This window comes from Rhinatrema bivittatum, chromosome 3, assembly GCF_901001135.1.
Source record: "Rhinatrema bivittatum chromosome 3, aRhiBiv1.1, whole genome shotgun sequence".
Classification (NCBI taxonomy): Eukaryota; Metazoa; Chordata; class Amphibia; order Gymnophiona; family Rhinatrematidae; genus Rhinatrema; species Rhinatrema bivittatum.
In genome coordinates, this window is record NC_042617.1 from 268571046 (window position 1) to 268595960 (window position 24915).

The 24915-nt window shown below is 42.6% G+C and overlaps 1 protein-coding gene across 13 annotated transcripts in view; it reads right to left on the minus strand.

Moving 5' to 3' along the window:
* The window catches only part of EPB41L2 (erythrocyte membrane protein band 4.1 like 2), a 647115-nt gene that overhangs the window by 435906 nt on the left and 186294 nt on the right, over positions 1-24915 (minus strand). For all 13 annotated transcript variants that reach the window (XM_029594566.1, XM_029594576.1, XM_029594575.1 and 10 more), the window contains 2 exons: positions 14836-15320; positions 5003-5215 (listed from right to left, as the gene is read on the minus strand). In XM_029594566.1, coding sequence (XP_029450426.1) covers positions 5003-5215; positions 14836-15306 — 684 coding nt within the window. In that variant the 5' untranslated portion in view covers positions 15307-15320. The remainder of the gene's footprint in view (positions 1-5002; positions 5216-14835; positions 15321-24915) is intronic.

Here is a 24915-nt window from a genome sequence, read left to right on the forward strand (position 1 = left end):
GATCCCTGAGGCACTCCACTGCCCCACTCCCTTCCATTGAGAAAATTGTCCATTTAATCCTACTCTGTTTCCTGTCTTTTAGCCAGTTTGTAATCCACGAAAAGACATCACCACCTATCCCATGACTTTTTACTTTTCCTAGAAGCCTCTCATCTTTGTCAAATACCTTCTGAAAATCCAAATACACTACATTTACTGGTTCACCTTTATCTACATGCTCATTAATTCCTTCAAAAAAGTGAAGCAGATTTGTGAGGCAAGACTTGCCTTGGGTAAAGCAATGCTGAATTTCTTCCATTAAACCATGTCTTTCTATATGTTCTGTGATTTTTGTATTTAGAACACTTTTCACTATTTTTCTTGGCTGTGAAGTCAGGCTAACTGGTCCGCAGTTTCCCGGATCACCCCTGGAGCACTTTTTAAATATTGGGGTTACATTAGCCACTCTCCAGTCTTCAGGTACAATGGATGATTTTAATGATAGGTTACAAATTTTTACTAATAGATCCGAAATTATTTTTTAGTTCCTTCAGAACCCTGGGGTGTATACCATCCGGTCCAGGTGATTTACTACTCTTCAGTTTGTCAATCAGGCCTACCACATCTTCTAGGTTCACCCCATCTGAATCATTACCCATGAAAACCTTCTCCGGAACAGGTATCTCCCCCAACATCCTCTTCAGTAAACACCGAAGCAAAGAAATCGTTAATCTTTCCGCTACGGCCTATCTTCTCTAAGTGCCCCTTTAACCCCTCTATCATCTAACAGTCCAACTGACTCCCTCACAGGCTTTCTGCTTCGGATATATTTTTGAACATTTTTACTGTGAGTTTTTGCCTCTACGGCCAACTTCTTTTCAAATTATCTCTTAGCCTGTCTTATCAATGTCTTACATTTAACTTGCCAGTTTATTTATTTAAAAACTTTTCTATGCCATCGTTCAGTGATATACCATCACAACAGTTTACAAATAGGCACATGAATAAATTTGAAATAGATTGTAATTTAACTAGTAGGTGTCGAAATTGTTCAGTTACATGATTCAAATACTATATGCTATAAGTAATGTGTATTGTAATTACCTTTATGGACTATCCATATATGCGATATACTGTAATTCTTTAACTTAATGCTTAAGTATGATAAAAATAAAAAAACTTTATTCTATTTTCTTCTGTTGGATCTTTCTTCCTATTTTTGAATGAAGATCTTTTGGCTAAAATAGCTTCTTTCACCTCACCTTTTAACCATGCCGGAAATAGTTTTGCCTTCCTTCCAGCTTTCTTAATGTGTGGAATACATCTGGACAGTGCTTCTGGGATGGGTATTTTTTTTTTTGTTTGTTTGTTTTTTTAACAATGTCCACACCTCTTACACACTTTTTATCTTTGTAGCTGCTCCTTTCAGTTTTCTTCTAACTTTTTCTCATTTTATCAAAGTTTCCCTTTTGAAAGTTTAGCACGAGAGCCATGGATTTTCTTACTGTCCCCCCTTCCAGTCATTAATTCAAAAGTGATCATATTATGATCACTATTGCCAAGCGGCCCCACCACCGTTACCTCTCACCAAATCCTGTGCTCCACTGAGAATTAGATCTAAAATTGCTCCCTCTCTCGTCTACTCCTCAACCAATTGCTCCATAAAACTGTCATTTATTCCATCTAGGAACTTTCTCTCTAGCATGTCCCAATGATACATTTACCCAGTCAATATTGGGGTAATTGAAATCTCCTATTACTGCACTACAAATTTGGTTAGTTTCCTTAATTTCTCTTAGCATTTCGCTGTCCATCTCACCATCTTGGCCAGGTGGACAGTAGAATACTCCTATCACTATACTCTTCCCCAACATGCAAGGTATTTCAAAGATTCTATTGTGCATGTAGTCTCATGCAGGATATTTATCCTGTTGGACTCAATGCCATCCTGGACCTAAAGCGCCTCACCGCTTCCCAGATAATCCTCTCTGTTATTGCGATATAATTTGTACCCCGGTATAGCACTGTCCTTCCACCATGTTCTGAGATGCCAATTAAGTATGTCATCACTCACTGCTATTCATTCTAATTCTCCCATCTTACTACTTAGACTTCTGGCATTAGCATACAAACATTTCAAAGTGTGTTTTTTTGTTTGTATTTTCATTCTGCTTTTAATTGATAGGGATAAGTTAGAATTTATTTATTTTTTTATCACAGTTGAGTTTTTAGTTACAGGCACTCGGACTACTTTTCTTATTGGAACCTCAAAGTTGGGATGCCCTAATTCTAATTCGTAATTAGTATCCTCTGAAGATATCTCCCTCTGAACCATGTGCTGCTGAGCGACTGTCTGCTTTCCCCTTTGTTCTAGTTTAAAAGCTGCTCTATCTCCTTTTTAAAGGTTAGCACCAGCAGTCTGGTTCCACCATGGTTAAGGTGGAACTCATCCCTTCTGAAGAGACTCCCCCTTCCCCAAGAGGTTCCCCAGTTCCTTACAAAACTAAATCCCTCTTCCTTGCACCATCGTCTCATCCATGCATTGAGACTCCGAAGCTCTGCCTGCCTCTGGGGACCTGCACATGGAACAGGGAGCATTTTAGAGAATGCTACCCTGGAGGTTCTGGATTTAAGCTTTCTACCTAAGAGCCTAAATTTGGATTCTAGAACCTCCCTCCCACATTTTCCTATGTCGTTGGTGCCTGCATGTACTACGACAGCCAGCTCCTCCCCAGCACTGTCTAAAATCCTATTTGGTTGACACGTGAGGTCCGCCACCTTCGTACCAGGTAGGCATGTTACCAGGTGATCCTCACACCTACCAGCCACCCGGCTGTCTCCATTCCTAATAATTGAATCACCAACTATGACGGCCGATCTAACCCTTCCCTCCTGGGCAGCAGCCCTTGAAGAGACATCCTCGATGCGAAAGGACAACGCACCACAAGGAGAGCAGGTATCTCTCACGTGCTAAGGGTGTCAGGTCCATTTCTATTGGCACGTCTATGGAATTTTGGGGGTCTTTCAGGGTATAAAACCAGTTTTGATAAGTCAGAACTATATCCTTTTGGGCCTAAAATGGCATTACCAGATACTTTTCTCTTTAGAAAGGTGGCAAATGGTTTTAAGTATTTTGGAATTAATGTCACTAACAATTAGAAGGATTTATATTCTAAAAATTACAGCCCTATTCTGAATAAAATTAAGCAAGATTTGGCTGCATGGGAACACTTATCTGTCTTATGGGCGGGCAGAATCAATTTGCTTAAAATGCATGTTCTACCCAAGTTATTGTATTTGTTCCAACACCTTCCTTGTACTGTACCTGCTAGGATAGTTGAGGACTTGCATATGGTATTGGCTAAGTTTATAAGGAGGCAACGGAAAGGGAGGATAACACTGGGTAAGTTGTGGCTTCCCAAATTACAAGAGGGTATGGCTCTTCCTAATTTATGCATATACTATTGGGCAGCTAGATCAGTGAGTATGCATGACTGGTTAAATGAGGGAGATATATCTTGGCTGGGTCTGGAGAGGGAACAGGCTGAATTAGTCAATCTTCCAATGCTTCCCTTTCTTGCTGCTACCTCCCCTTTGAGGTGTAAAATTTGTAGATCTGGCCCAATTCTTGCCCATACTTTGCTGTTTGGCGTCAAGTGCAGAAGTTTTTATGACTGGATAGAGAAACTTTTGCCCATAGCACCGCTATATGAAAATCCTGTTTTGGCCAGTTATACTTTTTCACCTATTTTTAAGGATTGGCAGGACAAGGAGGTTTGGCTTTCATTTCTCAGTTGTGGAATGATGTTTTCATGGGATTTTCCAAGCTTGAAAGTGAATTTGAGCTTGATAATGTTTTGCAAGCTTCCTTTTTCCAATTGCAGAATGCTCTTGTTAAACATTTTAATTTAGAAGGGCCCCTACGTCAGCTAAACGGCATAGAGAAATAGCTAAGTGATCCAGGGGCTCCCAGGAAGGGGACTGCAATGGTGCACAAGGATATTTTTGCAAGGAAGTTTGGGGTAACCACTGCGCCCTCTCTGAGAAAAGAAATGGAGATTTAGGTATACAACAATACTAAGAACTGGAAATATACATATGGGTTTCAGCACACCATGTGTTGATTTGCACAAAGAGAACAGAACTTACGGTTTAACTACTGCACAGAGCGTACCGTACACCAGGATACTATGCTACCTTTCCTCTTGGAGCTAGTCCCTTGTGCTGGCAAGGGTGCAGGAGCAGAGGCTCATATTCATATATATATATATTCATATATATATATATATATATATATATATATATATATAATGGTTCTACCCATATGTGGGCCACTTTTGGTTGTAGGTGGCACAGGAGATAGCCGACATAGTAGGCATTCAAGTGCATATTAAACCCTTCTTGGGTCTGCTAGATCAGTGGACTGGTTCATTAATACCACAGAAATATTGTAAGCTGGTGACCCAGATGCTACTGGCCACTAGACTCACCACTGCTACTTTCTGGAAGTTTAGCCCAAACATGGATCATTGGAGAGCCCAAGTGCGTACAATGGCTGACCTTGAGAGGCTTCAATATGGTCTGAAGGGGCAGTCCTTTAAGTTTAACATGGTCTGGAATTTATATCATCAGTATTATGGTCAATTTATCCCTATGCCTGTTTAAAGAAGTATTGAAATATGTATACCCTATGAGATATGCCCTTACACATGTCAAAGATCTGTGATTGATTGCTTGACTATGATTTGTCAGTACCAATTTCTACTTGATTTAAGAAGTTGTGTATACAATTCTGTATGCCTAAAAATCTGTTAACGAGTTTAAAAAAAAAAAAGATTAAAGAGAATGTGCCCACAACAGTATTTTTTTTTTGAAGTGTTATATAGTACATTGTATTTACAGAATTTGAAAAAATAAAGTACACAAATTGCAATAATAGTGTTCCATTGACATTCTTTGACAATATGGTTTTTACTGTATTTTTCTTTTGCAGTTGTATATTACCTCATGTTCAGAGCCTTACCTCTATTTCACAGTTGAATTCTGTGCCATCCAACAGAATCACTTTACACGGGATAGTTTTCATCTTCTTGGGAGTCTTCTGAGAAATCTTTTCGGGTTTGGCTTCCACTGTCAGTATCTCTTTAGTCTCATTTTTTACATGCTCTATGATTTGTACCTCTTCATTTTCCTCCGGCACATACTCTATTTCTTCTTTATTGTGCTCTTTGGCAGGCTGTTAATTAAAATGCATATTAATATAGGGGCAATTTCATACAGCCCTGCAGAGCATGCAAGTAGTTTTACCATAAGTTCTGAATCTAGTTTTTAAAGAAAATGAGTTAGAATAGCTTAGTTTGCATGCTAAAAGCACCCAGGTACTTTTCATCTATTTATGTGGGCAGCCGAGGGGGGGATAAAATGTTATGCATGCTTTTGAAAAATCCTAATTCCATAAGATGATTTACTTCACCAATCAAAGTAGGTGCTTGAAAATGTCCCCCTTTAACCCAGCTATAAGTATGTAAGAGAAGGGCAATTTTCAGTTTAATTTACCGAGGTAAATCAATGTTTACCCAGGTAAAAGGACTTTAAAAATTGCCCTCATACTGTTAAATTAAATCCCTAAAGCAGGGGTGGCCAACTCTGGTCCTCAAGAGCCTCACACAGTGGGCCACCCCTGCCCTAAAGCATTTGCCCACTTAAATGAAAGGCCTATATTCCTAAAAGCCACTCAATTGCCACTCAGTTACAACAGTTACATTCTACAAAAAACTTACAGCAAGTATCATGGGAATGTCAACCAAGTTTTCGCATCTGGCACATGCCAAAGACATCTCTGGAATGTGGAAGACCGATGGAGCCAATGTAGTGGGCAAACCCTAGCCCACATGGTCCTTTTGCCCTGCCATATAGTGCTAGCATGTTAGCATATGAGTTAATTGGTGTGCAATATTTCATCATACAATTCTGTTATCAAATGAGAATTTGGGAAAAGGTCTGCAAGACAATTTAGGCAAGACAAACTAGCACAAACACAATTAATATGAATTTGTGCATACAGGAAACAATTAGCATATCATAACACCTATCAACTTAGCATTTGTAGATGCTTTATAGCTGTTTAAATTTCTTCATGGAAACAAGCAAAGCTGCCTACCTGTAAGAAGTGTTCTTCATAGACAGCAGAACAAATAAGCCACACAAGTGAATACTGTCATCAGATGGCATCGAGATGGAAGTGCTCTCTCCAAGCTCAGAAGGAAAAGATCTATGTGTAAGCAGGAGTTTCCACACAGCCATGATGTGCGAGTCTTTTCACATGCTAAGCTTCAACTTTGTGAGGAGGAGCGTGGGATTATGTAAAAGGTTTGTACTGCTGTCTACGAAGAACATCTGTTACAGGTAAGCAACTTTGCTTTCTCCATGGACAAGCAGGAACAAATTCAGCCACACAAATGGGGACTCCCAAGCTGAAGATTGCATGAAGAATTATTGAATTTTCTTGACCTAGAAGTAAAGGTAACTCTTTTAAAGAGAGGATGCACAGAGAGTTAAGATTAAATAGGTTGTAGAGTACTGCTTGACCAAAACTACTGTCACTACGAGAATCCTCTTCCAGAGTAATGTTTGACACAAGTGCGAACAGAGGTTTATATAGCCATCTTGCAAATTTCTTGAGCAGAGGCAGAGGACAAATGAGCTACTGAAGCAGCAATGCTTGAATTTGTTGAGCATTGACCTTACTGGGAATATGAACCTCCACAATGGTGTAGCAATAAGCAATATAGTCCAAAATCCAGGTTCAAATTATTTGTTTCTTAATCGGTAATTCTTGTGTGAAGGTCTGTACATGAGAGTTCCAGAACACATTAAGGGACTGGCTCCAGGTATCTGGCTTGGCCCACCTTAAGACAGCACCAGACTCCACTGGCCACTTCTTGGACCTGATCCCAGCACAGACCTGACTACTGTTTGCCTGACGCCTGCCCAGATCCTGGTTCGCCTCTCGGATTCTGCCTTCTGCTTCCAGCCCAGACTTTGGTTAGTGCCCTATACTTCTTGCTTGCCATTTGCCTCCACCTTTGCTTGGACCTGGACCTTCCCCTCTTGCCTTGCCCCTGGGACCCACCTACGTCCTGCTAGACATCCGCACCAAAGGCTCAACCTGCATAAATGACAGTTGGTATAGGTGAAGCTCCAGACAGACCCACCCAGGCACTTCCGCCCGTGGTCAGTATAGACTCCACAGGTTCGCTCGGGCAGCTAAGATGATATCCAGGTATTTTCTTGGACACTCACCCAACATCGGGTGCACGTTTGACAGGTCTTGCAACAAATAAGGGAGCACTTTATGTGAAGCTGGAAAAATGCTCCTTCGAGCAAACTGAGCTGCCTTTTTTGGACTACATCATCTTCCAGACTGGTTTACACATGGTCCTGGAAAAATCAAAGGCCACCTTGGACTGGCCCCAACCAACAGTCCTCAAGGCCCTGCAGAGGTTTTTAGGTTTCGCAAACTACTATCAGCAATTTATTCATGTCTATTCCAGCTTGGCTGCTCCCTTCATGGCTCTGATGAGGAAAGGGGCGAACACCCAGGTCTGAAATAAAGCAGCTCTACTGGCCTTCCAATGTTTAAAACAATAATTTACTCAGGATCCCTTTCACCAGTCAGCCCCTACCAGGCCATTTCTCATTTGAGTGAGGGCTCTCCTCTTGCAATGTGACCAACATGGGGTATTGATGTTTTGGTAAATTGTGCATTTTTCTCGAAGAAGTTCTTCCCTGCAGAGAGGAATTATACTATCAGGGTTCAACAGCTATTAACCATCAAGCTAGCTCCTGAGGAGTGGCACCATCTGCTGGAGGGGGCCTGACACCAAATCAAAATATATATGGATTATAAAAGTCTAGAATACTTATTGAGAGCTCAGCATCTGAATCACAGACAGGCTTGATGGGTTTTTTTTGTTTAACCATTTAGACTTTGAGCTGAGGTACCAACCAACCAAAATGAATAGACATGCCAATGCACTATCCCGCTCCAAGAGTTTGCCAGACCCACCTAGCCATATCAACAATCCAGACAAAATCATACTCACCACAGCCGTAATGGTACCCCAAGGGAAAACCATAGACCCTCGATGACTGTGGAAACATTTTTTTAAATGGGCCTACGACTCATGGCTGGCAGGCCACCGGGGGGGGGGGGGGGGGGGGGTGGCAGTAGAATGCTGGAATTGACTACCCGTTATTACTGGTGGCCCCACGTGCTAAAGGACATAAAGAGTTATGTAGAATCTTGCCCAGTCTTTTCTGTGATCAAGAGTTTCCAAGCCTGGCCTGTGGGCTTGCTCCAATTTTTATCACCGACCTTCCAACTTCAGCTGGCAACCCTACCAATCTGGGTAGTAGTGAACTGTTTTTCTAAAATGGCTCACTTTGTGCCCCTGCCTGGATTGCCCTCCACTTCTGAGCCAACCAAATTATTTATTAGACACATCTTTCATCTACATGGGCTTCCTCGCCACATTCTTTCTGACTGCAGGATCCAGTTTATCACACAGTAATTGCGGTTTCTACACAAAAAATTTGGAATCGTGCTAATTTCTCGTCCGCCTACCACCCCCAGACCAATGGACTGATCAAGCAGACTAGATCTTTAAAATGATCTCACCAGTTCCTACATCAATGCCAGAACTGGGCTTCCTTTCTCCTCTGGGCAGAGGCCTGTCATAACAATCATGTTAATAAACCCACTGGATCCTCTCCCTTTTACTTAGTCTACAGCAAGCACCCCAGAATACCCATGCCCTTTAACCACTCCTGGAACCTGCCCTGTGGCCAGTCTGAAAGGTCAAGAACTAATCGACTTGTGGCAGTCAACTCATCAACTGTTGGAGCAATTGCTATCCGTGCTAAGATTCAAATGGACAAAAAACAATGACCTGAACCCCAGCCTGCCTGGGTACCCAGAATCTAAGGCTCCACATGCCCTCGCTCAGATTTGCTCCACATTTCATTGGCCTTTTCCATTGATATGCCAAGTGGGGAGTTTGGCCTACAAGCTGAGATTATATCATGGATATGAAGTGTGGGAAGTAATCTACTTCTCCCTCTTGAAGCCAGCTGTCTTACCCTGACCATCAAGAACTCCACTGCAACCCTTGGAGATCACGGTGGAGGATGACAATATGAGGTAGCCAAACTCTATGGACCAGAAGAGAACTCCTGGACATTCCCCTCTTGCCTTGCCCCTGGAACACACTTAAGTCCTGTCAAATGTCTGGAACAATGGTTGGTATAGGTGAAGCTCCAGATAATCCCACCCAGGCACTACCGCCGGTGGTTGGTTTAAGCCCCATGGGTTCACCTGGGCAGCTGAGTCAACTACACCACTGCACAGAGGTCCACAAACATAACAAAAACTACATGAACTGCTGCCACCATGTGACCCAGAATGACTATAACTTCTCTGGCTGTCGATTAATTAATATTCAAAGTTTGTATACAAGGGATACGAGAGACAGTATTTGCCTGGTCTGACAGAAGTAAAGCTCTCTCCTGAAAAGAATCTTCGCAAAGTCATACAGGAATTTTGCATCTCGGGATGGCAGTGTGTTCGAGTGCAGCCTACACTTTTTTTGCCTTTTGCATTGTAGATTCTACGACCACCAATTGATGTGTTAGCTGAATTGTAGAATAAAAGAGGGAGTCCCTCACGCGAAACTTGATGTCTGTTTTACATGAAGTTGATGAGTAGTGAGAGGGGTGTCCCAAGCTTTCTCCATCAGTGAATTCAGCACTTGGTGTTGAGGCAGTGCTACGGGTTCACTGGGAGTGTCGAATATTTTTAAGATGCCCATCATCTCCTGACGGGGATCGTGAAGTTTCCTTGTCTCTACATTAAGGCGTAGACCTACTTTTTCTAAAAAATTGTGAATACATTAGGTCTTCAGGCAGAGATGCAGGTTCGGGCGGGATATCAGCTGGGTCTGAGGGGTAACCCATAGATGAATTATCTGAGGAAGATGTAGTACAAACTCTTCCAAAGGTGTTGATGGCCTCTGTAGCTGGACCTTCGGTGATGGTTCAGGGATAGAGAGGTCTTCTGGAATAGGTGGAGTCTCCACTGGACTATGAGGTGGGGCCGGATGTTGTTCAAACGACTGTAAAAATTGCGATAGGATGTTTATCTGGGTAATAGCTTGTGAAGCTAATCCAGAGGTAAAGGGGGTATGGAAGGTAAGGTCTCTACCGGTGGTGGAGTAGTAGGAGCTGCAGTGATCAACAGGCTAGTCAGCTGAACCAGGATTGGTGGAGGCAATACAATCCTATGAGGTGGTAGGCCAGGCGATGGATCCGAAAGCTGCCCCGAAGAGGATGGTCGGCTGTCCGAGAAACATGGTGCAGATATGTCTCATTTGGAATCGACCACTAGGAGTGGAGATGGCTGCCTAGGTCTCTTAAGGCCAGATATATGTTTCTTTGGCTGCGTCGGCTGTTTTGGTTTCTGAGAGCCTGCGTCGACGTGCGAATGCATCAGTGGTGCGTCGATTCGACAGTTGTGACGCACTCTCCTCAGTGTGTCGGTGCGATGTACTGCAGGTGCATCGGTCGCAAGTAAGATGGAAGTCGTTCCCTGCTTCGCTGAGGCAAAGGCATCGATACAGCGAGCGGCCTCGATGCTTTCGACGCATCTCCCGCACCGTGCACAGATTCCTTAAGGGGCATCGGCAGTAGGTGTTTTACCCTGGGGGGCTCCACAGAAGAGGCCCTTCCATGAGAGGGGTCTTCTTCTTGCGCTTTGGGTCTGGAGAAGATCTGGTAGAGGCCTCTGAAGGGGAATATGAGCGGGAGAACTGAAGAACCCTACTTAGTGGTCAGCTTCGACATGAAAAAAGCTTTTGACAGGGTTGAGTGGGAATACCTGTTCCATTGCCTGAGAGATATGGGGTATGGAGGGGCTGTTCTATGATGCCATTACCTGCTATTAAGTTCACTTAGAGAATAGCCACTGCCATTAGCAATGGTAACATGGAATAAACTTCGTTTTTGGGTACTTGCCAGGTTCTTATGGCCTGGATTGGCCACTGTTGGAAACAGGATGCTGGGCTTGATGGACCCTTGGTCTGACCCAGTATGGCATTTTCTTATGTTCTTATGCCTTACGTTACTGGATTCAAGCTACTTGCTGGCGCTGTGCACTTGGGGACATATGGCCGCAGTCCCCGCAACTTGCCTGATCATGATCAGGTCCCTAGGCAGAGGTAGCATGACTGATAGCCATCAGTCACTGACATGATTTTGCCACAGGCACAGAATTTAAAACCTAGACAAGGCATGATAGAATTTAAGCTTTTCCTCTGGTGATGAAGTCTTTCTTTTTTTTTTTTTTACCTCCCAGCTCAAAAGTCTGGAGAGACAGAGCTCCGCGTGTGATCAGTCACACGGAAAAAAAAAACAAACAGACTGAGGAGCCTCAGGCGGGAAGATACAAGAAGGAGCACCTAGCCGACTTTACTAGACTTATTTTATTTATTTTAAAACTTTTCTATACCATCGCTAAGTTATATATCCTCGCAACGGTTTACAAATAGGCACATAGACTAAGGTAAGTAAATGTAGGATATCGTACATTCTAATAGGTGCCAATAAAGTTCGGTTACAATTTCATAAATAAAATCATTATTTGAGTAATGTTGGTCAAGTCCAGGTATATTATTGAGTTACTATTGCTTTGAAATATTACTTCTTAAATGTAGGATTGAGTAAATCCATTCTCATCTGCATTACCCTTTACTTTCATTCTCTACCCTCCACACTCTTTAGTGAAGGCTTTTATAAAGAGCCATGTTTTTAGATTTTTCTTAAAAGTTTTGAGATTATTCTGTAATCTGAGTTCGGGGCATCGTGTTCCATAGTATGGGCCCAGCCAATGATAAAGCCCTTTCTCTCACTTGGGTTAATTTTGCTGACTTTACTGAAGGGATTGTTAGTAGTGCTTTGTTTGCTGAGCTCCGCCACCTAGTGGCACGGAAGACGTACCCAGACAGCATGGCTAATTCAGTTGCTTATCTATGTGAAAACACTTATTCCCAAGCCAGGGAAGGACCCTCTATCTCCCGCCTCTTATCGTCCTATCTCCCTTCTAAATTTTGACCAAAGATTGCTCGCAAAAATATTGGCAGACTGACTGGCTGTCATTTTGCCTTCTCTAACTGCCCCAGGGTAAGTTGGCTTTGTCCGTAAGCGCTACGCGTTAACCAACATCCGTAAGGTGCTCAATGCAATGGTACTATGCGGGAGAGCTGAAGAACCCTACTTAGTGGTCAGCTTTGACATGAAAAAAGCTTTTGACAGGGTTGAGTGGGAATACCTATTCCATTGCCTGAGAGATATGGGGTATGGAGGGGTTGTTCTATGATGCCATACAACTGTTATACAAGCGCCCTATGGCTGTTATTGCCGCGAACGGAGCCCACTCTAGCCCTTTCCCAATTTACAGAGGAACTAGACAGGGGTGCCCCTCTTCCCTTAGATTTTTATTTTAACTCTGGAGCCTCTCCTGCTTTTGATCCAGGCTACTAATTCGATAAGAGGGATTAATTTTTGCGCCACAATTTTCAAATATGCGGCTTTTGCAGACGATATCTTAGTACTCCTGACAGACCCTCAGCGCTCCCTATCACATTTACTATTAGTTTTTCAGGAGTACGGAGCCTTCTCTGGTCTTCGCTTAAATCGGGATAAATCTGAAGCTTTGGCCTTCCCAGACGCTCTTAAGGAGCGTTGGGGTGATACCTTTCCCTTACACTGGGCTGGAGACTATTCGCTACTTTGGAGTTCAACTATCCACAAATTTAACACTTCTCTACGGGCTTAATGCTGCCTCAGTTTTACGTCTCTCACAAGATAAAATACGGGCATGGGAAGATTTATCGCTATCCCTGGGGGGGCCGGGTAAACCTGTTCCAATATGGCCCTTTTGCCAAAATGGCTCTATGTGCTCCAAAATTTGCCCCTTAGACTTAAGCCCAATGACTTTTTAGCCATAAGTAAAGCCCTACATTCCTTTTTGTGCAAAGATAAAAAGTCACGAATATCTGAGGTGGTTACAAGGGGGGTGGGGGAGTTTCCGACATTGCTCTTTACAACATAGCCAGTAATCTGCGCCTCTTGCAAGATTGGATCATCGGTAAATCCCTATTTGAAAACCTTAAGGCAGAGAGGGCATTTCCCCATTAGATCTATGTTACGTCCTGCAGGCCCCTACAAAAGACCTTCCCCCATCTTTGCAACATCATATTTTATTAGAGCCTATGCGGTGGGCATGGACACAGCGGACAAAGAAATTGGGCATCCCGAGGCTCTGCTTGTACCTTTTGCCTTTCCGGGGTAACTATGCATTTACTCCTGGGTTGCACACGGCAGCCTTCCGCTTATGGACGGATCAAGGAATAACACAGATTGGGCACATTCTAGATGGGGAGGGGATAATTCTGTCATCTCAAGATTTGGTAGATCTTTATGGGCTGTGCTCATCCCACCTTTTTTCTTACTTACAGGCCCGACACTATGTTTTCTCTCTATCACAGGAATCTCGAACTCCCAGAGTCTTCAATGCCATAAATAACGTGATTTTACTGGAGAATCCACAGCCTCCCTCATTATCAAAATACTATAAAAATTTGCAAAGGATTGTTTCCCTATATCCCAGTTCTGTTTTGATGGCATTCTGGAACAGGGAGGGAGTGTTCATCTTGACTCCCTCGGTCCTTCAGTCTGGTTTCAGGCAAATCTCGGCCACCTCAATAAATATGTATTACAGAGAAATGCTATTTAAATTTTTGTGCTGGGCATATGTAACCTCTTATACCAGATATTTATATAAACTATCAGACTCTGCTCTGTGTGTCAAGTGTCACCAGGCATTAGGTTCTCTATCCCATTTATTTTGGGATTGTCCCCTGATTACATGTTTCTGGGGCCGTATTGCAGTCTACCTTGCTGGAATACTTCATGTCTCGCTTCCTTTATCCTCCAAACTGTTTCTGTTTGATTGTATTCCCCCTTTACAGGTTAGGGTTCAAGGACCCCGCCTTCTACTCAAGAAGGCAAGTGTGGTTGGGAAACATACGATTCTTCGACTCTGGACTACGGCAGACTCTCCATCATTTTGGATGTGGCGAAATCAGTTCCATCGAATGATACAAATGGATATGGCCTCTCGGTTCTCCCTGCACCATCATCGGAAATTGTCAGTGTTGAACAGCTACATACAAACGCTTCTTCATCCTGCGTAGGCAAACTGTGGGTGGCGATGACACCATTCCGTTGTTCTGGGAAGGAGTAGTTTTGGGAGAGGGAGGGGGGAAAATCAGGGAGGGTTACTTGCAACGCACTGAACTCAGCAGTTTGATGGCTTGTTGTATTTCTTTATTATAAAATTAAGGATATGTATTGTTATTCCCTGCAGAAGACTCAGAGCATAAATCTCGCAGGATGTTATTTAGTATTGCAAATAAAAATTGTTGAAACAAACATCTAATACGAAATTACTGGAATGCACCTAGTTCTCAGTAATTCCCTAAAAGGAGAAACCATTTCTATCCATACAATTAAGAAACCTGAGGTTTCACTAATCGATAGTTGAAAGAACTGTAGAATATTTTATATTGCCTTTAATATAATTAAATCTCTCAATGTTTCATATATAACAGACTGAATTTATAATTTTATACTATACTTGGCATTATAAAAAATATCAAAAAATACTAATGCAAAAAACAGACTTCAGAAAGTGATTTCAGAAAGATTGACATTAAAGTATTTCTCTCTTCTCAAACTTACCTGTATTTCTGCACTGCTATGAGAATGTTTCTCTTCTTTTTCATTTATTTCAGCCTCCTCACTCTCATCGAGAATGATTTTTTCCATCTCTTTCTCAGTCTTCATCATATCCTCTTTTGGCTGCTCCAGTTCTTCTACTTCTGCTTTATCAATATCCTTAAGCTGCTCCTTTTTTTCACCATTATCTTTGAGGTCCATCTGGCTCTGCGATTTTTGCTTTTTAAGCCATGGAGGTATAAAGCGAGAAATCCCCTTGCTTTCAGATGAATCTTTTTCCTTTTTCTGTTTACCAGGGCTACTTTGGATGGGCAGGGAGGGGGAACCTGGTGTTTGTTCAGAATTTTGATCTGGATTGTACTTTGGTTCATCAGAGTTTGCCTTGGTTTCTGTTTCAACTGGCAACTGCGCAGTTTGCTCCTCAATCTTCTCAGACTCCTTGACTTCAATGCTTGGGTCAGCCTCAGTCGTCATGGTCACAAGTTACACTAAAAATGAAAAAGTAAGCTGTTATTTCAAACTATGTCTGGATAAAAATACATACCATGCTATTAATTCTTTAAAAATGTATATTTATATGTTTTCGGCCTGTTGCTGCTATAATTTAAAGGAAAGAAAGATCAAGTATTCTTGAAATAGTTTTGGATATATCAAATTCTATATCGCACATATTCCCCTATATTATACTTCTCAAAAGCACAGTACATAAGGTAAATAAAAATTCAGATTTTGTTTAATAGCTTAATTACATTTTGTTAGAATGGTCTCTTTGGCAGCTTTAACAATGTTTACCTAGTCATCCTATCTGAAGTGAACTAAACAATTGAAGACAACTAAGGCTACCTGCTATGAAGAGCCAAAATACAGTGATTTTATTTACCAGATTAATTATTGTTCTCCAAAGACAGCATCCTAGAGACCTATATAGTGCATTCATTTGAAACGAATGAGTAAAATGCAACAAATGCGTATTTTTGGTCCATTAAGAAGAAACCAAACCGAAACCAGACATTTAAAAAATGTTTGTAACTTGCATGCTTAAACTACAAATTGCATGCAATAATTGCAATTTATTCATGCAAGTTGCCAAAAAAATACAAATAAAAAAAACATTGAATTTCAGACACAAAATGTTCCAAAAACCAAAATAAACCGAAAATTATTTGTGTGCATATCTCTAATAACTGCATCACAACAAAAGTCCTCAGCTCTGGTATTGTAGAGATGAAAGAGTTCTGGCTTTCAGGAAATGTACAATGAATATTCATTAGATATATTGCCTACAATTTAAGGACAAAGCTAATTTGCATTGCTTGGTAACCCTGAAAACTGAGAGGATAGTCATTAAGACCCCCGCCATAAAGGACTCCCAATTAGTAGCATATTCTTGTGATAAGATTCAAAAAGGAGCACTCAAACTGTCTCTGTACATTTAGCTCAGCCAAGACGAGAACAATGCACAATTTCCAAAACAGAGGAAATATTTTATGATGCTATCCAAATATTAGTTTCAGAAAACAATTATAAGATAGAAGTCACTAAATTGCAAGTAAGGAACATATTAATTGGAGAAAATACTTACCTGATAATTTTGTTTTCCTTAGTGCAGACAGATGGACTCAGGACCAATGGGTATAGTGTACTCCTGCTAGCAGTTGGAGACCGATCAGATTTCAATCTGATGTCTGCCCTAGTAAATATACCCCTGCAGGAAGTGCAGCTCTTCAGTATTGTCTTCAGTAATGTCTTGCTAAATCAATTAGTAAATAATTATGACACCTCTAAAACGCAGTCACATCGAAGAGGAGGTGGAATCATGTTGATATCAAAGAAAATGTTTAAATTTAAAAATATTCCTGTGGATATTTCACAATCTTATGAAATATCAATGTTCGAATCTGATTAAATGCAAATTTGTCTGTTGTATCGCCCACCTGGCCTTTTAGATCATAATCTCTCCCCTTATAGAATATCTAACTTTATCTCTTAACCCTGACAAACCCTCACTCATTTTAGGGGATTTTAATTTACATATGGACGACTCCCCTCTAGATACCACTTACTTTACATTACAGGAGTCATTATCAGCGCTTGGATATGAACTCGCGTCCAACTCTACCACTCATAGAGCTGGTCACTCATCAGATTTAATTTTTAGTAATTTAAACTTTGTTAAAAGATTAATATTAACACAACCCAAGTACCGTGGTCCGATCACTATTTAATTTCGGCTAAAGCAGAATTCAATATCCCAATAAACCCCATGCATGAAGAATCTAAATTAAGCAAAATTGCTTACCTTGTAATAGGTGTTATCCCAGGACAGCAGGATGTAGTCCTCACATATGGGTGACATCAGTAATGGAGCCCTATGTACGGAAAACTTCTGTAAAAGTTTCTATGAAACTTTTGACTGGCACCAGAGTGCCTACTGAGCATGCCCAGCATGCTATGATATTCCCTGCCACAGGGGTCTCCCTTTAGTCTTGGTTTGTAGCAATAGCGTTAGCCAAAAATAAAATAATAAAACGTATCGGACCCAACTCCGCGGGGTGGCGGGTGGGTTTCGTGAGGACTACATCCTGCTGTCCTGGGATAACACCTATTACTAGGTAAGCAATTTTGCTTTATCCCAGGACAAGCAGGATGCTAGTCCTCACATATGGGTGATTAGCAAGCTAGAGGCTGAGTCATTTTGCCATGTAGCAACAGTGAAGAATTGTTGATGGAATGAATCAGCCGAAGATCACAGCAGGTTGGATGTAGAAGGAGTTGGGATTATACTGGAAACAAGTTCTTTAAGACGGATTGTCCATAGGCTGAATCTTGTCTTCCTTCTTTGTCTAAACAGTAGTGAGCTGCAAAAGTGTGAAGAGAACTCCATGTTGCTGCTTTACAAATGTCCAGAATAGGTACAGAGCGAAGGTGAGCTACTGAAGTTGACATTGTTCTCACTGAGTGTGCCTTTACTCGCCCTTGAAGAGTAAGGCCTGCTTTTTCATAACAAAATTGTATGCAGTCTGCTAGCCAGTTTGACAGAGTATGCTTACCCACTGCTTTACCTGGTTTGTTTGGATCATAGGATACAAACAGCTGACTGGATTTCCTTTGGGCTGTTGTGCGGTTTAAATAGAAGGATAATGCACGCTTGCAGTCCAAAGTGTGTAAGGCTCTTTCACCCTGATGGGAATGAGGCCTAGGAAAGAATGTTGGTAAAACTATGGATTGGTTCAAGTGAAATTCCGTAACAACTTTAGGAAGGAATTTTGGATGTGTACGGAGGACTACCCTGTCATGTAGGAACTTCGTAAAAGGTTCGTATGTGACTAGCGCTTGTAGTTCGCTGACCCGCCTAGCTGAAGTAATGGCTATGAGAAATACCGTTTTCCAAGTAAGGTATTTAAGGTCACAGGTATTTATGGGTTCAAATGGAGAACGCATAAGCCTAGTTAATACTACTTTCAGATCCCATTGTATGCTCGGGGAATGAACTGGAGGTTTAATGTGAGTGAGGCCTCTCATGAATCGACTCATGAGAGGCTGTGTAGAAATGGGTGCATCTCCCAGTTTGTTATGGTAAGCTGAGATTGCACTTAAGTGTACTCTTACGGATGATGTCTTAAGACCAGAGTCTGAGAGATGGTAAAGGTAATCTAGTAGCGAGGTAGTGGGGCAAGTGAAAGGATCTAAATCCTTGTTAATGCACCACAGAGTAAACCGTTTCCATTTGTAGGAATAATTCTTTCTAGTGGAAGGTTTACGTGAAGCTATCAGCACTTGAGATATAGTGGTTGGAAGGTTGAGTGGTTGTAAGATCAAGCTTTCAACATCCATGCTGTCAGGGACAGAAGGTTGGGATGGCGCAACTGGCCCTGTTCCTGAGTTATGAGATTGGGAGCTACTCCCAGGCGAATTGGATCCCTGACTGAGAGATCTAGCAGTGTGGGGAACCATACTTGTCGAGGCCAATATGGGGCTATGAGTATCATAGTCCCCTTGTCCTGTTGTAGCTTCACTAGTGTTTTGGTTATGAGTGGTATCGGTGGATACGCGTATCACAGGCCTGAACTCCAATGGCGAGCAAAGGCGTCCCTTGGTAGGCTGTTCTGCTGCCAGAGGAGAGAGCAGTAATTGTTCACTTTGTAGTTCAGATGGGACGCAAAGAGATCTATTGTTGGTTGACCCCAGCGTTGAAATATCTTGGTTGCTATCGTTGGGTCGAGAGACCACTCGTGTGGTTGGAAGTGACGGCTGAGGCGATCCGCTACTGTGTTGTGGATGCCTGCTAGGTAGGTGGCCCGTAACAGAATTGAGTGTGCTAGGGCCCAGTCCCAAATTTGAGCTGCTTCCTGACAAAGGAGGTACGACCCTGTGCCCCCTTGTTTGTTGATGTACCACATGGCTACTGTGTTGTCCGTTTGGATCAGAACAGTTTTGTGTGAAAGGCAGTCCTTGAACGCATGTAGAGCATAGCGTATAGCTCGAAGCTCCAGAAAGTTTATTTGAAAGGAGGCTTCTTGCTTTGTCCATGTGCCTTGTGTCTTTAGGTGAGCAATGTGCGCTCCCCACCCTAAGGTGGACGCATCTGTAGTTAAAGTCACTTGTGGAACTGGTTGCTGGAAAGGTAGGCCTTTTAGCAAGTTGATTGTGGATGTCCACCAAAGAAGAGAAGATCTTAGATCTTGTGTTATATGAATGGGCGTGGACAATGGTTGAATGGCTTGAATCCATTGAGATTTGAGTGTCCATTGTGTTAGGCGCATGGTGAGCCTGGCCATGGGAGTGACATGAACCGTTGAGGCCATGTGTCCGAGTAGGGTGAGGCACTGATGAGCTGTAACTCGAGACTGATTGCGAACAGAGTGCGCTAGGAGAACGAGCGCTTGAGCACGGTCTCTTGGAAGAAAGGCTTTCGCTGTGATGGTATTGAGATCTGCACCTATGAACTGCAACTGGTGAGATGGTATGAGATGGGATTTCTCGTAGTTGATGAGAAACCCCAAGGAGTGAAGCAACTTTATTGTGAGATGGAGAGAAAAGAGAGCTCCGCTTTGTGTTTGACTACTGATGAGCCAATCGTCCAAGTAAGGAAACACATGTACTCTTTGCTTGTGAAGATGTGCCACCGCTACTGCAAGACACTTTGTGAACACTCGAGGTGCTGAGGCTAGGCCGAAAGGCAGTACCCGGTATTGGAAGTGTTGACCTTCCACCAGAAATCGCAGGTACTGTCGATGAGGAGGAAAAATGGGAATGTAAGCGTAAGCATCTTGAAGATCCAGAGAGCAGAGCCAATCTCCTTTTTGAAGAAGAGGTAGCATGGTGCCTAATGATACCATCCTGAATTTTTCTTTTTTGAGAAATTTGTTGAGATTTCTGAGATCCAGGATGGGACGTAGGCCCCCGGTTTTCTTTGGAATGAGGACATATCGGGAGTAGAATCCTCTGCCCCACTGAGGCCTGGGAACTCTTTCTATGGCCCTGGCAGTCAGAAGGGTGGATAATTCTGTTTGTAGAATTGTGGAGTGATGAGACACTGTCCAAGATGGGATAGGAGGATTTTCGTTTGGTACAGTGAGGAAATCCAAGCGGTACCCTTGAGTTGTAATTGAGAGTACCCATTGGTCTGTCGTGATGGAGGTCCAAATTTGATGGTAATGAGATATTCGGCCTCCTACGGGTAATTGTGGACAAGGATTTTGGGAATGGCTCCTGCTCTCTGGTTGGATTTCAAAATCCAGAAGTGGACGCTGCAGGTGGAGGCTGCTGAGGCCTAGCAGGTCTTTGGCGAGGTTGTGACCGTTGAGTAGGCCGTTGCTGTTGTCTGGGTCTGGCTGCTGGAGGATAATATCGCCTAGGGCGATAATATGGTTTTCTTGGTTCCCTTCTTGGAAGCCTCCGAGAAGGTTGCTCTTGTGGCAGCTGAGACAGCTGTTTAAGGGTCTCAGTGTGGTCCTTGATTGTTGCCACTGCCTCTTTGACTTTATCACCAAAGAGGTTTTCCCCCAGGCAAGGCAGATCTGCCAAGCGCTCTTGTACCTCTGGTCTCAGCTCCAATGATTTCAACCAGGCCCAGTGATTCCTGACGCTGATAACCGGGAGGCTGTCTCAAAGGAATCATATGTGGCCCTTACCTCGTGTTTTCCCGCCTCTAGGCCTTTGTGCACGAGTCTTAGCAATCCATCTTGAAGTTGGTCAGGCAATTGGTGTGAAAGTGTTTCAACCTGTTTCCACAGGTCTCGCTGGTACTGATTCATGAAAAGCTGGTAAGAATTTATTCTGGATACCAGCATGGCAGCTTGGAAGATTTTCCGTCCAAGATTGTCTAGGAACCGGTTATCTTTCCCAGGAGGTGTGGAGGCATGCTGTTTCAACCTCTTGGCCTTCTTCTGGGCCGATTCGACCACCACTGATTGATGTGGTAGCTGAGTTTTCTGAAACCCTGGGATGGGCTGAACCAGATAAGTGGCATCAGCACGCTTGTTGACTGCCGCCACAGACCCAGGGTGCTCCCACATCCTGTACATCAATTCTTGTAAGACCTCGTGAACTGGAATGGCAAGAATTTCCTTAGGAGGATCTACAAATTGAAGTACCTCCAAGGTTTTTTGTCTGCTGTCTATCTCTGAGAGGAGGGAGAAAGGGATTGTTTCAGACATTTCCTTTATAAAATTTGAAAATGAAAGATCCTCCGGTGGTGATTTTCTCCTGTCCTCTGGTGGTGATGGCTCAGAGAGGATATCCTCTTCAGATGAAAATTCTGAGTCACTAGTGTCCAGAGGATGCCCTGTTGGCCTAGGAGGCTTAGATGGGATCTCAGAGACTGGTGTTTGTGGTCTGATGGGTGGTATGACACCTGATGGACCTGGCATTGGTTCCTGATATTGACCAGAACCAAGATCTTGTGGTGGAGAGGAGAAGGCATGGATAAGTGTGTCCAATCTGTCCATCAAAGGCTGAAATATGGACGAATCATGAGGTGGCATCGATTGTGCCATCGGGGTCGGTGGCCGCATTGGAATCGATGGAATGTGAGGCATCGGCATGGACGGCATCGCTGGTTGCCGCTTAGACTGCATCAGTGCTGGAACTGGCGTTATCGATGATTGCGGTGATTTCCTCGGCATCGGCATCGAGGGTACTGGCGATGGAATCGGCGATCTTATTGCGATCGGTGTCGATGGCAGAACCGGTGTAGCAGGTCGTGGCATCGCTTCGACGAAGGCATCCTTGACCGCTTGGCGTATATAAACGTCAAGTTCCGCCCGCATGGATGGTGTGAACAGAGCACCCTTGGGGGGAGGCGGTGGTGGCGACATCAGCACATCCTCAGAGCCCTGAGGAGGCACGGTTCCTTCCGCCGGAATCGGCGAGGATCGCCTTGTCGATGGTTCGGAAGCCGTACTCTGGAGCCGGGGTTTCTTAACCGGTGCCCCGTCTTCCGTCGATGGCTCGCCGGGTATCGGTGTAGCGGATGCCGTATGAGGCCTACGATGCCGATGGCGATGTTTGTCTTTTTCTCGGGCTTTCTCACTGCCCGATGTTGACGCCTTGGACGATGGCGAGGGGGAGGAAAAAGGAGCGTCTCCCGACTCACCTGAATGACGTTTTTTCAGGACGACTTTCCTAATCGACCCAGCCGGAGACGATTGTGTGGAAGTAGATGGAGCAGTAACCAGTTGTATTTTGAATAACTGGTCCATTTTGTCGAGCCGCAGACGTCGACCTTTCGAGGTCATCGTGGCACATAAGGGACAATTCTTCACGTCATGCCCTTCACCAAGGCAGAGGACACAGTCCTGGTGAGGGTCTGTGATGGACATATTCCTTGTGCATTTTGGGCATTTTTTAAAAACTGTAGCCATTCTGTAGCCGGACAGCCGTCGACGGCCTATGACTCAGGTAAAAAATTTGTGGCGGAACGGAACCGCGTAATCGGTAAAAACTTACTGCGATGTCTAAACTAAGGGAGACCCTTTGCGGTTGAAGTTTTTAGAGTTTTCCGTGAGGAAAAAGTTGTGGAGAATCCCACAGGACTCCTAATATCCGCGAGGCTAACTGCTTCGCGGAAAAAAGAAGACTAAAGGGAGACCCCTGTGGCAGGGAATATCATAGCATGCTGGGCATGCTCAGTAGGCACTCTGGTGCCAGTCAAAAGTTTCATAGAAACTTTTACAGAAGTTTTCCGTACATAGGGCTCCATTACTGATGTCACCCATATGTGAGGACTAGCATCCTGCTTGTCCTGGGATAAATAACTTTTCAACTTCAACCAAACATCAAAGATTTACAATATGAATTTCAAAATTTAGCAGATAGAATTAAGTTAGACAACACCACTGAAGCTATTTCATCTTGGGAAAATGAAACCCAATCCATAGCAGCAAAACTGTCCTACTAGATCTAAAAATATTAATGTCAAAACTAGACAAAACCTATGGTATAACAATGATTTAAAAAAGAAAAAAACCAATTAAAAAAAACTGGAAATAGAATGGAGAAAAAATAAAAATCCTAATTCCCTAGGCAGATATCGTTCGGCACAAAATCACTACAAAAAAGCGATAGACAAAGCAAAAAAAGAATTGTTCAAAAATAAAATTGAAAAATTTCTTCATAATCCCAGGATTCTATTCTCTATTGTAAAGAACTTAACAAAAAATTCATGTGAAAAAGATGTCGATTTATCAGAAGAAAAAACTAATGAAATAGGCCTTATTTTTTAAAAATAAAATTGATTCATTAAATTCTAAAATTACCCTAAAGCCTAATCAAGAAATTAAGATGCCCAATAAAACTGATATAAACTGGGGTGAGTTTGAACCTACTTCTGCACTTGAAATAGAATCTCTCATAAAAAAGATGAACCCAGCAAGACATCCAATGGACTTCATTCCAGTAAAAACACTCAAACCTATCGCTGACATAATTTCACCAATTATTGCTAACACAGTTAATTTATCACTGATGGAAGGTATCATTCCTGAGGTTTTGAAAAACGCTATTAAACCTATTCTTAAAAAAACCCAATTTGGACAACACTCAATTAAGTAATTTTAGACCTATCTCCAATTTATCTTTTATTGCTAAAATTTTAGAAAAAGTAGCTCAAATTCAACTTGATCACTTTTTAGAGTCAAATGATATTTTATTTTCTAGTCAATTTGGTTTTAGGAAGAACAACACGAAAACTCTTACTTTCATTGACTGACAGTTTTAAGAGGCTTTGATACAGGTAAAAGCTTTTTTTTTTTTTTTTTTAATTCTTTTAGATTTATCCGCGGCCTTCAATACCATCCATCATGATTTATTTATTTATTTATTTTGAGTTTTTCTATGCCGGCATTCGCGATGGGAATCACATCATGCCGGTTTACAATTAACAAGGGGATATAATAAGAACATTAACAGGTGCTGAAAGAAAAAGTTGCAGTTACAATAAAACAGGGAAATAACACAACTTGGAGCAGTGAAAAGGCGATAGTAATTTAACAGAGAGAACAAACTTGCCAATTAATGGTGTTTGCAAAGTTATGGTATTTGCAAAGTTATTGATTACCATGTTAAGTTAAAATCTGCGCGTCGTTTAAAGGTGAATTAAGGTTCAGTTGGAGTCTGGAAAGGCTTTCATAAATAACCACGTTTTGGGTCTTTTCCTAAATGTTGGAAGGCAGGGTTCCTGTCTCAAATCTGGTGGGATGGAGTTCCATAGTGTAGGTCCTGCAGTGGAGAAAGCCCTGTCTCTGAAGGTTATGTGCTGAGAGGTTTTGGAGTGTGGTCTGTAGGACTCTCTGATGGGTCTGGCGGAGGTATATTTTTTGAATGGGATTTGTAGGTTAAGCGGAGAGAATTGATGGATAGCTTTGTAGATAGTGGTAATGGACTTATATAAGATTCTATAGTGAATTGGCAACCAGTGTAGGTCTTTGAGGATAGGAGATATGTGGTCTCTTCTTCTTGTGTTTGTCAATATTCTGGCTGCCGTGTTTTGAACCATCTGAAGGGGTTTAGTGTGAGATGACGGGAGACCTAATAGAATAGAGCTGCAATAATCTAACTTGGAGAAGATTATTGATTGCAGGA